We start from the raw sequence: 14,519 nt of genomic DNA, 5'->3' as shown, positions 1-14,519 counted from the left end.
CTGTGCACTTAAAGTACGTGTATGTGTACCCGTGTCGTTTCAGCAAACTTAAAGCGCACCACTAAGCACATTCAAAGCAGGTTACTGGTCTCTGTGAACGTATTCCACAGACACACGTCCCAAAAGTGAACGCTCCATTGTGCTCCTTTTAAGTGCTTGAATATCTGCAACTGTCATGAGTACACTTAAAGTATGGGGAGGCGTCAACACGGCCCTTTAGAGTGCGCTCGTTTTGTGCCTGCATTCCCGCATTTCGCCAATCTGTTGGGAGCGCTGAATGCCGTCAGCGATATCCCGCTACTGACACCGAATTTGCTCCGGAATCCCGAAGCTTGTTGGCCTCCGGGTCCCCTGCGCCATGCCCCGGGGAGGCTCCTAAGAAATATCGACTGAACCGAATTGCACGGAATCGAATGTTTGTTTTTTTTTTTCTATGCAACAATTTGCACCCTAGGCATTCTCAGTGCGCTCCGCCGGCCTGTGGAAGCGTCGCTGCATTTCGCAGAGCAGGCTGGAAGATGAGTCAAGGAAGGAAGTTGCGGAAGAAGGAAAGGTGGCGGGCCTAGGAAGGTCGATCGCCCATTGCCAGCTTCAATTCGACACTGACCAGGCCGCAGCGATCCAGGGGAGAAGCTCCGGGGGCCGCGGTGTCGGCCCGAGCCGGGGAGGCCGCACAGATCTGGGCGCGACTCTTGAAGCTCTCTCCGGAAAGCCGCGGCCGACGACCCCAGCCCAAGCTGCAGCACTGAAGACCCCGCGAACCCCCCGCGTTTTGGGCAAAAACAGGCGTCCGTTTGCCCAGCTCGGCTTTTCCCAAAGCTTCGCGTTCACGCCAAGGGCTCTGCCAAAGCCGTGGCTCCCGAGCTGTACACCCACCGGGCAGGTGTTCACCGGCCCTAGAAAACCCATTTTCCTCTTCACCGTTTTCCGAATCGTTGTCTATCCGACTCGAATGTCACCTGGCTTTTCCACCTGTGACCTTCAGCAACGGGATCCTGAGGGACAAGTTGCAGCGTCTTGGTTCTCTCCGCCTCTCCTCGCCGTTTTCGCTGGAGCGGTTTGCAGCCGGGGGAGGACTGCGGGACAGAGGAGAAAGCACGAAATAAACACCAAACGACAACGGAAGTTTAAAAGCGATCTGGCAAACCTTAACACGTGTTTCAAAGCGGGTGACATCTAGGGACCCAGGATAAATTCGGTTATAGAAACATACCCCACAAAGCATGAGAAAGTGGCTTACACAAAGGTACTATTAACAAAAACTGTCAAGTCAAAAATGCAAAGGAGGGGACGGGAAAAAATGCAAAGGAGTCAGCCGAAGGCAGTTCCTTTCAGAAAAACAAAAAAAATGTACAATAAATAAGACTTAAATTTGCAGGAAATGTCCCCAGAAGGATATATATTTTTTAAAGCTGGATGGTGGTGGGAATTAACTGAGAAGGGGCAGAAGGTTATACAAAGGTTTTTGTATTTTTTTTAATGTTTTTGTAGCTTGATTGTGGTGGTCCTTGCACGGGTTTATTCATGTGCCAAGATTCATCGAACTGTACACTTAAACTGTGTTCATTTCGTTCTAGGTACATTATGCCTCAATAAAGTTGATTTTAAAAATAAATAAACCTGGAAACAACTTTGTCTTTAGGGAAGGGAACTGGGCGGCTGGGGAGAGGCCTGGAATACTTTACATTGTATTTCCCTTTTTACGTGTTTATTTTGGGTTTTCATTGTTGTTTTGTTTTTACGGTGTGTTACTTATTCAAAATGTATAATTAGGATAGTCAGTGATGTGAATATAAAACAATTGTTAAGGAAACCAACAAAAACAAGAACAGAAGATGCTCATACACCCCCTTGTAGGGACAAGAAAAACTGTGCACTGTCCAAGCCCAGAAAATATTTGGGAAGGGGAAATATCTTTAATGTTCAGATTTGTTTCATTTTTTCTTTTGCTCCTATGTTTCAGACACCAACGAAAAATGAGGACCTAAAACTTTTCTGGTGTTTACGTGGGTGTGGGTGGCTGTCATCTCCTTGAGGACTGAAGGACTCCCACGGCAGGCCAGCCACAGGAGAATTCCATGCAAGGCCACAGGAGGCTTTCCTGGCCGTCATGTCCCAGCTCCCATGAGCTCTATCCCGCTTGGAGCAAAGATGCGGTGGCTCCTTGCGCCTCCTGGAGAAGGCCAGAACTTGGAGTGCTCGACACCCCCAAGATCCCTCCCAGAGGTGGAAGCAGGGCCTCCCAGAGGCGAAGCAGGCCAACAGGGTCCCTGGAGCCCAGAGAGGCCCCAGAGCCTGGCCCACCTCCCTATGGAGACCAGTGACTACAAGGGTCCCATCTCTGTTTGGGGGAACCAGATATGACATACCTCCATTTATCACCCTGCAAGATAGGGAAGAGTCACTTTGGCCTTGTTAAGACAGATTCCAGATCTGGTTCCGACTCAGAGCTATTTCAGAGAGAGTTTTGGGGGCTGACCTTCAAGAGACAGAGGGACAGTGGGTCCAAGGCCAGGGTCCAGGAAAACTAGGACCTGCCAGACTCCTCTGCTGGCCTGGGGACAGGACCTGGGTGGGGTTACCAGGCCTTCCCACCAGCCTCATCTACTGCCCCACTCACAGCCACCAGACCCACAGCACCTTCAAGCAGCAAGCCAAGGCACTGATTAATGTAGGGAGCTGCATACCCAGTGACCCCAAAACTGGGCTCTAGCCCTGGACCAAAGCACAAGTCAGGGGGAAATCATGAGGGTAAATTTGCTGAGTGGTAATCGGGACCATTGAGGTCCTGTCCCTGGATAGTGCTGGACGAGTGCTGGCCACCCCACTCACCTCTCTCTGAAGCTCCACTGACCACCCTCCTCACTCTTCCTACCACTGATGGCTTAGCTCCAGTTCCCTCTCGGAGACTGGAGATTTCATTGAAGTTTCAAGCCATACACACCATTGACTTGTAAACTCCAAGATGAGGGGTGAGGCCCATAAATGTGCATTTTTAACATGTACTCCAGGGAATTCTGGACTAGATGCTTCCACAGCCCAGGATTCTCTTCCCCTTCTTTAAAGGCATAACTTGATTCACTATATTTGGAGTTTATCTTGATTGTGTTTTTAAAAAAAAAAAAATCTCTTTAAGGCAATATACATGCATATGGTAAGAACAACAACAACAACAAAAAGGAGGAAATTGTCCTAAAAAATGTACTAAAATGTCATGTTTTATTCCTGATCCCCCCCTCCCCCAGTACTCTTCCCCAGAAGTTTTTGTTACCTTTTGTTTACCCTTCAAAAAAATTTCAAAGACCCACATATATGTACATATGCCCACATTTAAAACACAAACTCTGCATCTTGATTTGATATTTAATGTGTCTCAAAAAGTATCCCTAAGAATACACATAAATGTAACTAATTCTTTCTCATGGCTGCTAGTATTCTGTTCCATGGGCTATATAATTTTTTTAACCAGTCCTCCAAGATAGATATATTGGGTTTGTTTTGATTCTTTAAAAATATTTAAAACTGCAGTGAAAATACTTTGCTAAACATACATGTGTGTGTAGAACCATCCTAGAAGTGGAAATACTTGTTCAAAGGGCTTATGCATTTTTAATTGCGACAGTACTAAATTGCTGAAGAGGTTTCCCAGTTTACACTTCCAATCAACAACGTGAAAGAGTGACTAGGCAGAGTAATTATCAAATTTTGTGATCTTTGTCAATCTGATGAGTGAAAACCTTTGCCTTGTGGTTTTTAATTTTTTTTTGGTCCTTTCTTTTTTCCTTCTCTTTCTTTCTTCTGTTTTTCCTTCCTCCCTCCCTTCCTTCCTTCCTTCCTACCAGAAAAGTTCTGCTAGTCTTGGCCAATTTGTCAATTGTTTTGTTGAGTCATTTTCTTATTGATTCATGGAAGCTCTTTCCATACTGTGGAAAATGGACGGTTTTTTTGGTCATTATTTCTAGCACTTAAACTGTGTGCCATTTTCTCTTTGACTCTATTCTGGTTTTGTTTTGCTGCACACAGATTATTTTTATGCCGTCAGGTAATACAATTCATCTTTTATGGTTTTTAGGTCTGTAGTTCTCCTTATCCACCCTTCCAAATATATAAACACTCTAAAATTATTGTTTTAGTCATCTATAGTACTGTTCTGTGTCATTTCTTAAGTTTAAATTTTTAAGCTATCTGGAATGAAATGTATGTGGTGTAACACATATTCACTTTATTTGGAATATGTGTTGTTGTATGGACCACAGTCCCCAAAAGAGCATAATATCACAATTGGTAGGGACCTTATTTCCCATCTTATCCAGTTTCATTTTGTAGGTTAGACAACCACCAACATGACTCTCCACCCCTCCCCACTGCCCAGGTGAGTCCAGGTAACAACATGGGATGTTTCCCAGAATAGCACAGCTGGGAAGGGACCTTAGGTACACCTAAAACCACCTGGGAGACAAACGTGAAACCAGTGACCAGACAGGAAAAAGAATGGGCTCGACATCAGCCAATCAGTGGGAAGCAAGACAAGAACCCAGTACTAGTGCTGGCTCACAGTCTAGTACTCATTCTGGTACAGCTCTGCCTCCTTCAGGGTCTGTGTGTCTTGGGCTGTGAAACACCAGCACCTGATGCAAGGTGGGCACCCAGTCACTGTGGGTAAACAGATGCAGAAATCAGGCCAAGTATCCAGTAGTGACTAGGCTATGAGTCATCTGGAGGCTAGGGGGAAGTTCTGGCCCACTCTTCTAAGCCTTTCCCCTCACTCCCCCCCACCCCTCCACACACGCACACTCATACATATATACACACAAATCCACCAGCCGGGTGGATCTGCCCGCTGTTTTCCACTTATGCGGGCTCCAGGCCCTTCTTATGGCTGAGCAACTTTGGATAGACAGCCTTTAAAGCAGCTCAGGGGACTTCCTGCCTGTCCCAGCTGGCTAGAGGAGGCTAGACCCTGGGGCAAAGGAAGCCACAAGCCTGGCAGATTACAGGAGCCTTGGGGACATGAAGATAGTATTTCCAGGGCTCTGCTCAAAGTGCCCAGAAAGCAGGACCAGCTTTATAATTTGTGGAGCCCAGTGCAAAATGAATGAAATGTGGAGTATCTATTCAAAACTTATTAAGAATTTCCAGACAGCAACAACAGAACACAAGGCCCTTCTAAGCTCAGGCCCTGTGAAGCTACACAGTTGGCATACCCATGAAGCCAGCCTTCAAGGAAGGATAGGCTTAATTATAGCATGAGGTGGGAGAAGCATCCTCCCCAGACCTCTAAAGGCTCGGCCTTTAGGGTAGAATTGGACTGGGGGATTATTCATAACAGCCAAAAGGTGGAAACAACCCAAATGTCCATCGACTGTTGAACGTAGAAACAAAATATGGTATACCCATACAATAGAGTATCATTCTGCCATAAAAAGGGACAAAGTACTGATACCTGCTACAACATGGATGAACCTTGAAAACATTATGCTACGTGAAAAAAGCCAGTTACAGAAGGCCACATATTATATGATTCCACTTGTATGAAATGTCCCAAATAGGTAAATCTACAGAGACAGAAAGTAGATTAATTAGTGGTTACCTCGAGCTGGGGAGGTGGGAGATGGGGGAGGGTGTGGGGTTGATGGCTGAAGCCTACAGGTTTCCTTTGGAGCTGATGAAAATGTCCTAGAGTTAATCTTGTCGTGATTGCGACTCTGTGAATATACTAAAAGTCATGGAATTGTATACTTTAAATGGATGAATAATAAAGTTGTTACCAAAGAAGAAGGGGGGGGGTAGGAGGAGATGGAGGAGGGGGTGGAGGAGGAAGAGGAAGAGGAGAAGGAGGAAGAGGACGGAATGGAAGAGATTATGAAGGAAGTGGAGGAAGAGGGGGAGGTGGAATCTTACATTTCTCCCTCTCTTTCTCTCTCCCACTCAGACGAACTATATGCCAGAAGCCCCCGTGTCGATGAAGGTTTTGGTGAACCCAGCATCCCCAGTCCAACAACCTGGTCCTCTTCTCTAGCTGCGTGGAGTGTGTGTTGGGGGAACGGGTAGTGTCTTGCTTCGTCTCCAGCTGGTATGACTCTAGGAGTCAGCGACATGCAAGAAAAGAAAACATTCACAGCTCTGCAGTCAGTCCTGTGTTCGAATCCTGAAACTGTCACTTTCCGTCTGTGTGACCTTGAGCAAGTCACTTCACCTTCCTGAGCCTCTTTCTCTTCTGTGGAGCCATCGAGATAAGCGGGTGCGCGAAGACGTTCGAGGGCGTGTGACTCATGCCGTGGGAGAGCAAGAAGTTGGTACCTGCCGAGCCAACCCGAATAAGGCGAGTCCCAGGCAGGAAAAATCCGGTGCCGCGGAGGCCGCCCGGGCTCTTCCGGAGCCCCGGACGAGGGTCCCCAGAGTCGCCCCCCACTCTCAAGCCCCGGCCCGGAAGGAAGACAGGACGGCTGAGGGGCCCCGCGGCCGGGCCGGGGAGCCGGGGCGCAGCCGCCGCTGCTCATCCATCAGCCGGACGAAGAGCAGAGGCGCGCTCTCGGCCCTCTGTTTGCTTTCTCGCCAATTATTGCCGCGCCGTAGCCCCTTTGTTGATACAGTAGTCCGAAAAAGTGCTAATGTTCATTTATCAGGGGGCCTGCCGGGGACTCCCACGAGTTGTGATTCTTCCCAAAATATAAACACGGGGCGAGCGTCCCAGACAGAAACCCCCATCTGTTTCCCCGGCGCGGGCCGAGAGCGAGGCGTTGTTGAAGATAAAGCCGAGGATAACGCCGCCTGTCTCCAATGGACGTCTCCCCGGCGCATTAATGACATTCCCGGTGATAGTTCCAGCTTATCTTTCAATTAATCATATATACCTTTTGCGGCCGACCCTGCTGATTGCAGGAAAGTGGGGGCCGCTCCGATCGCTTTCAATTAATAATATTTTATGTGCGTAGAATGCTCTCAAGTCATCCTGGAATTTGGCTCATCTTAAAGCACCGACTCTTTAAAAGGCAAGGAGATAGATTTTCGATCTCTCTTCTCTGCTCCTTTTGTCTTTCTTCCCCTCTCTGCCTTTCTCTGGACTGAAGGTTGTTTGTTTGTCCTGCTAGTTTGGCCAAAGTGCGGCTTAGAGAGGCGGCCAGGTTAGGTCAGTCGCCCTTGGGAAGGAAGATGCATCCCTGGTGGGGCTGGAGAATCAAGTTTCCTCCCTCCCTACCCCCAACCACTGCAACTTCACTTAAAGAAAACAAAAATGTTTTTACTTACTCAGAAATTGTGAGGACTGCAAAGAAAATTAGAAATTGCTCTTGGACATTTCTCTGCAGAGACCAGCATGGGTCACCCCCAATGTTGATTTTGCTCGTATTTATCCGGTTTTGCCCCCGTTTTCCTCTTTTTGGCAACGCTAAGGCCTGTTTTAGATCCAAAAGAAATTATTACCGGATTCACAGAGGGTGTGGGCGGTTGAAAACTTATTGATTTTGTCCAAATGTGGAGGGTTTTCTTCCTCCCCTTTTCATGACACCTGACCCACAAATCTGTCAGCCCTAGGAACCCCCCATACCCGAAAATAAGTGATAAATCTTCACCGCCTTGATTTGCAGAGGAAATGCTGAATTTTTCTCTTCCTCCAGAACTCTCTTAAAACACACACACACACACACACACACACACACACTAAAAACAGAGATCCCGGATGCAGCCTCGATGTCCCCCATTAAACGGTAATATTTCAGGCGTCGGCTCACACTAATCTTTCAAACTGTCATCGCGAGCCGCCCGGCCAGCCCATTCACTTAACAGCGCTCCCAGGACCCTCGCTCCGAGCTCTTTTCAGCGAGACGTTTAATTGAATCGGATGTGGCTCGTTTGCCAGACGTCACCGCCTCGGCGATAGGCATCCTCTCCCATTCCCCAAAAACATTCTTGAAAGGCGAGGCGGGCCCCCAAGCTAGGTTAGTTGAAGGCAATTACTGTAACATTGGCCAAAAGCCATGGCGAGCTAGAGCCGAAGAGAGGCCACTGATCTGCAGATCCGTCTAGGGAGAACTCTGGGAGGTTGGGAGGTTGGGAGGTTGGGAAGTGGGCGGGTGCGAAGGGTTCCTGGGGCTTGCGAACTCCCCACATTTGAAAAAAGGCATCTCTGCGCAGACCAAGCTAACAGTCCCAGAACCGGCTGTGGTCCCCGGCTCGAAGACTTAAAGCGAGAGTCCGCCGCGGTGGTGGGGGCCTGGTAGCGGCGGCTGGCGCCTGGAAGCCGGGTCGGAGTGCTCCGAGCCTCCGCGACCGCCGCGCGGGGCTCCGCTCTCCTTCGCCCTAGCCCGGAGGCCACAGGTCCCGGGAGTGTGGATTTGATGAGGGGTTGGCAAAGTTCCAACATTAGGCCTACGCTTGACTCCACTGGCGCCCTTCCCGGTGGCCCTAACCGACGGTTCACCGTCAGGCTTGAGCACCCTAAGATTCACGTTCTGGACCTGCTTCGTGCATTTCCTGGGTGCCTTGAGGGCGCATTCTGGAATCTAAGGCCCTGAGCCCTGTCCTTAGGTTGCCTTTGGCCCTGTGTGCCTTTCTTCTGGTTCAGACGCTTCTTCCCTGGTCCCCAATTGCCCTCCGCAAGGAGCCAAGCCCTACAAGTCTCCATTCTCAGAAAGTCCGCGCGTTCCACCCGGACTTCACCGCAGAAGCTAGGGTGGTGGGAAGTCGACGTTTTTTCCCCTGACAAGCCTCGCCATCGCTAGAGATAGGATAAGGCGGAGACCATAACCTGGGGCCATTCTGTCTGCCCGGATCCTCCCTGAAATTGTACACGAAATAGAGCGTTTTCTGGGGGTGAGGGGAAGGCCCCCCAAGCTTTCATCAGATATCGCAAGGGACCCAGAGGGATGAGGCGGGCTAGGGCAGGATCTGACCGGGTAGCTTGCTCCCGGGAAACACTTACATGTTTGTCTGACAGAAGATCCCTACTTTACTGACCCTGGGCTAAAAATTAACACCCCGCCCCCCCCCGCCCCCGCCATGCAGCGGCCGCCGCCGCAGCGCCCCACTCGGAGCTGGCCCAGAGGAGCCCCGCCTGCCTGAGACCTAAACCTGAGCTGGGACCTGAGTCCCTAGTGCTGACAAAGGCCTAGGGGCCTTGCTGCTAGGCAGGGAGGGCAGGGGAAAGAGGGAGGCCGGAACGACAGGCCCTGAGAATAGGAGAAAAGGCCACTGGTAGCTAGGATGCCCTAGAAGACAGCTCTCTTCTGGGAAGCTGAGTTTCTCTGCTGGGATCCTGGATTTGTTTCATTATTAAGGGGAGGGTCATCCCTCTGGGAAGAGACTGGCAGTGACTGGTGCCCCCTGGAGTTGTGTTTGTATCACACTACTGTAGGCGGTGCCCCTCTGTCCTACAACCACCCACCTTGCTTTTCCGCTTGACTCACCCAGGAGCCCCCAGAGCCTGGCCTTCTGGCAAAGGGGATACTACACAGAATCCCAAAATTGTCCAGAATGGCCCCCTCCTGCCATTGCCCCAGAGCAAACCCTTTCCCCAATGCTTCTCTTCTTATTCAGACTCTTCCAAGTCGGACACACCATACCGTTAGTAATAAATAAAGCCTTTCCGACTCCTGGAAATACTTCCGTCCCCCCAGCCCTCACCCAATCCTTCACTTCCTTATTCTGTTTCAGGTGCTGAGGAACATTTCTTCAAATCCCAGATGCACCCAACCCGGCCTACAGGCCGGATTCGGAGAATAATCGGGTCCTTTCCTGTGCATGCATCCTGGTAGGATTTTCAGGCTAATGTTTTGGACAAATCTCAGGCTGCAGGAGCGAAAGGAGTCTTCCAAACGCGTTGCTGGCCCTTTAAAAAGCTGAGCGGGATTGTTTTTTTTTTTTTGAGCCGTATGACTATATTAGGTGACCCGAAAGTGCTCATCGCTCCTGTCAACGAGGCCCCAGGCCCAATGGCAGGCTGAGTCCCCCTCCTCCGGCCTGGTCCCGCCTCTCCTGCCCCTTGCGCCCCGCACTACCTGCCGCCCGGCCACATCCCGAGCTGGAAGGCGGGTGCGCGGGCGCGCGGCGGGCACCATGCAGGGAGGCTGCCGGGGGCCGTGGGCAGCGCTGCTCTCTGCCGCCCACCTGGCGCTGTGAGACGCGCGCTGCCACCATGTTCCCCAGCCCCGCGCTCACGCCCACGCCGTTCTCGGTCAAAGACATCCTGAATCTGGAGCAGCAGCAGCGCAGCCTGGCCGCCGGGGAGCTCTCCGCGCGCCTGGAGGCCACCCTGGCGCCCGCCTCCTGCATGCTGGCCGCCTTCAAGCCCGAGGCCTACGCTGGGCCGGAGGCCGCAGCGCCCGGCCTCCCCGAGCTGCGCGCCGAGCTGGGCCCCGCGCCCTCGCCCGCAAAGTGCTTGCCTGCCTTCTCAGCCGCCCCCGCCTTCTATCCGCGTGCCTATGGCGACCCCGACCCTGCCAAGGACCCTCGAGCCGATAAGAAAGGTGAGGAAGAAACACAAGCTCCTTCTCCCCTCTGGGGTTGCTTTCGTCCCCAAACCTCGCGTCCAAGAAACTCTGGCTTGGGTAGAGGAGAGGCGAGTGCCTGGGCGGATGGTCGAGCAAAGGGGGTTCCGAATATGAGAAGCGAGGTTGTCGCCAGGGTCCCCCCCCCACACACGCTTCCAGTCGCAGGTTTAGAGGAAATGCTGGATCGTGACGATCAGAAACAAGAGACAGGAGAGAAATACATATATACTTTCTTGCGGCCTAACAAAGCCCCAGGTGGCGGCAGCCCTGCTCCTGGATTTGTTATGAAGTTGAAGTTGAGCGATCCGTTTGTGGTAGACAGAACAGAGGGAGAGAGAGAGATTCTGTATATCGTGTTTTTAAAAAAAATCTCTTGAGGGTCTTTTTGAGGATCTGACGAAAACCGCTAAACAGAAATCAAAATGCTGCACGCCAGACATACTTTTGCGCGCAATTGGAGCAGGTCCAGGACCTTCTATAGCCCACCCGTTACCCGGGGTGTCTGGGGCCTTTCCTCCTTTGTGCCCTGAGAGTGGAATGTTTGAGAACAAGGATCTTTAATTTAAAATGGGATACTCCAGACTCTCAAGAATCTGACTTAGCAGCTTTATTTTTCCATAACAATTTTCCCACGCGGCCAGGGCCGAGAGGTTCTCTCCTGGAAAAAGTCAGAAAATGCCGCGCGACGAAAGGCGTGGGGCAATGGAGGAGATGACTGGGGAAGTCGGCCGGATCGCCGCGCGCACCCCGAGGTCCAGGGGGAGGCGTGCCCGCCAGTGGAAAGGGCGCGTCGGGGAGACGGTGGCCCAACGCGGGGTCCGCAAGAACCCGGGGAGGCCGGGGACGCTGGCTGAAGGGCCGCGGAGAGCCCAGAGGGGCTTTCTGTGATCCTACAAAAGTTTGTCTAGTTGCAGAGGGAAGGCCCCAGGAACAGCTGCCGGAGGGCACGGCAGCTTGAATTGGTCGCTACCGATTCGAATTCAATTGGAATCCAAGGCCGCCTGCCCACCCGCTGCTTTTCGGGCGCTGTACAATCTCCGCAGCAGTTGCACGGGAGCCTTTGATAGATCACCAAACCAACACCTCTTGGCCTTCTGTTTCTTCGGTTCCCGTAATTTTGAGATAGTGTGACCGACCCTGGGGTGAGGCCTAGGTCTCCTTCATTTAACTTCTCAAACCAAAGTAGTCCTAATCTAATTCACCCCAGCGCATCACTTGGCTTTATTTTCTTTGCAACCTGAAGTCGTTAAGTCACTGTCCATCTCTTTCACCAGAATGTGAACCAACCCGAGGGCAGGGACCTGTCTTGTTTTGTTCTCCTGTGCCTAGAGCCGTGCCTGGCACATAGCAGGCAAACAACAAATGTTGACTGTCGAGCGGAAGCCGAGCAGTCGCGGCGCCCAGTGCAGCCGGCAGAGTGAGCCGCAGTCAAGCTGGGGGCTCCAGGCAGGACGGGGTGGCACCCACTGGGGTTCATCTGACCCGGCGGGAGCTCGGGGGGTCGGGTCGCTGTGACCCAGCGTCTCTCTGCCTCTCTGTTCCCCCTCAGAGCTGTGCGCGCTGCAGAAGGCGGTGGAGCTGGAGAAGCCTGAGGCGGACAGCGCCGAGCGACCCCGGGCGCGACGGCGGAGGAAGCCGCGCGTGCTCTTCTCGCAGGCGCAGGTCTACGAGCTGGAGCGGCGCTTCAAGCAGCAGAGGTACCTGTCGGCTCCGGAGCGCGACCAGCTGGCCAGCGTGCTGAAGCTGACGTCTACGCAGGTCAAGATCTGGTTCCAGAACCGGCGCTACAAGTGCAAGCGGCAACGGCAGGACCAGACTCTGGAGCTGGTGGGGCTGCCCCCGCCGCCGCCGCCGCCAGCGCGCAGGATCGCGGTGCCAGTGTTGGTGCGAGATGGCAAGCCTTGCCTCGGGGACTCGGCGCCCTACGCGCCAGCCTATGGCGTGGGCCTCAACGCCTACGGCTATAACGCCTACCCCGCCTACCCGGGTTACGGTGGCGCGGCCTGCAGCCCTGGCTACAGCTGCACCGCGGCTTACCCCGCCGGGCCGCCCCCGGCGCAGCCGGCTACGGCGGCCGCCAACAACAACTTCGTGAACTTCGGCGTCGGGGACTTGAACGCGGTGCAGAGCCCCGGGATTCCGCAGGGCAACTCAGGAGTGTCCACGCTGCACGGTATCCGAGCCTGGTAGGAAAGGGACCGGTCTGGGACACCCCCGACCGATCCCACCTCTAAAGAGGGGCACTGACTCTCGAGGAGAGGGAGGGCTCCCGACACGATCCTGCGTCCCTCGGGTGTCACATTCACTCCCACGGAGGCCTCGGAGCTTTACCCGCCCCGTGCGCCTTTGTCCCCACGCGAGGGAGAGTTTGTGGTCGGGTTTACGGAGCTTGCGGTGAGTGATCCCGCAGCCTGGTGCCTTAGCCGTCGCCCCGGGAGTGCCCTCCGAGAGCCCACGGGCATCCCCCGTCTGCCGAACACCGGCCAATTGGGACTGGGAGCCCGGGCGCGGCAGGCCTAACATCCGGCCGCCTTTCCTCGAACCTGGGCCGGGCGCCCGGGCCCTTGCTGCCTTGCCGCTGCCCCCACCCCCCGTATTTATGTTTTTACCTGTTTCTGTAAGAAATGAGAATCTCCTTCCCATTAAAGAGAGTGCACTGATCCTCCTGTGTGCTTCATTCAGCTTGCGGCGCTTCAGAAACTGAATTTTGGAGGGCAGAGGCAGCCGGCCTTGAGTTGCAGGGATGGGTATTCACTGAGCAAATTGATAATAATGATAAATAAAGCCTAACCTGTGCTGGGTCCCATGTTAGGTGCTTTCTGGGATTGCTCATGTAACCTTCAATAATCCGACAAAGGGAGGTCCTGTTTTAAAGCTTAGCAGACTGAGGCCTGGAGAGGTTTAATGACTTGCCTGTGAGCAAATAGCCAGTACTGGTAGAAATGAGGTTTGCTTCTGGGTCTCACTTCAGAGACTGAGGACACTGGCCCAGAGGTCCCAACCTCACCTCCTTAACCCTACTATGTACCAGGCACTGTTCCAGGTACTGGGCATTAAATGGAGGGCAAAGGCACCTAGGCCCTATGAGACTGGAAGGCACCAGAACTCATCCTGCTTAGAAGAATGCTGCAGCCCATTTTATAGATGGAAAAGCCCAGAACCAAAACCCTTGTCAAGCTCCTCAGAACTCCCCAGCCCAGCGATACTCAGATACTCCAAATGGAAGTGCCACTGAGGTCCCGTGGCCCGGTCTCACCAGCTGCTTGGCAGGGCAGAGTGCAGAGCCTGGACCACAAAGAGGCGTCTGGCAGACCATGCTCACCTCCTTCTGTGCCTAGGCCCCATGAATTCACGTAGTCAGGGAACCCTTCTCCCCCATTTGACCGCCTCTCAGCATTTAACGAATCTTGCACTAGTCCTCACCAACGATTTTACAGATGAGAAAATTGAGGCGCAGGGAAATCCAGCTAAAAACCTGCTCACTGTGGGAGTTTCTTGCTGCCTTCCCCTGTTTTTTCATCAGGAAAATAAAAATAACAAAAATACTCAGGTCCCGCCAGGGGGCGGGACTCAGGTCCTCAGGGGCTCGGACCTGACTTCCAAAGCTCCTCTACCTCCGACTCATCTACCGCCAGCCTCCAAAGTCAAGAGGAGCTAATTCAATTCTTTAAAAGGGAGGGAAAAGGGAGGGAGTCAGGGGCTTTGTGTTCCTGTGGAATGTGGGTTTTTCTGAATTTTGCCTGGAAAGTACAGGCCTGGCTGCCTGGTCCCAGAGCTCTTGGTGGAAGACAAAACATTGCTCCCGGTATATCCTAATTCAGTGCGCCTCTTAGGCTGTGGGGAAGAGTCCCTAAGCCGGGCCTGGGGCCATCTTTCTGTCGAGCCAGGGACCAGGCAGCTCTGCCAGTGCCTGTACCGTCCTCTATCCCTCAGGCTCACCCCACTGCCTTTGGGGATTGGGGAAGATGCCAGGATATTCTAAGTGCTAAGAGCTGAGCTGGACGCAGCTTGCGATTCAGGGATGCTGGGGTG

At 52.7% G+C, this 14,519-nt stretch overlaps 1 protein-coding gene across 1 annotated transcript; it reads left to right on the top strand.

The window, feature by feature from the left end:
* Nucleotides 1-9,998: 9,998 nt before the first annotated feature.
* NKX2-5 (NK2 homeobox 5) lies at nt 9,999-13,147 on the top strand. Its single transcript, XM_007114176.2, has 2 exons — nt 9,999-10,463; nt 12,037-13,147. The coding sequence occupies exons 1-2, from the start codon at nt 10,133-10,135 to the stop codon at nt 12,675-12,677; spliced, it is 972 nt and encodes a 323-aa protein (XP_007114238.1). The 5' UTR covers nt 9,999-10,132; the 3' UTR covers nt 12,678-13,147.
* The last annotated feature ends 1,372 nt before the right edge of the window (nt 13,148-14,519 follow it).

The sequence above is a fragment of the Physeter macrocephalus genome, chromosome 2 (assembly GCF_002837175.3).
Source record: "Physeter macrocephalus isolate SW-GA chromosome 2, ASM283717v5, whole genome shotgun sequence".
In the NCBI taxonomy this organism is placed as follows: Eukaryota; Metazoa; Chordata; class Mammalia; order Artiodactyla; family Physeteridae; genus Physeter; species Physeter macrocephalus.
This window is presented reverse-complemented; position numbering and strand designations above follow the sequence as displayed.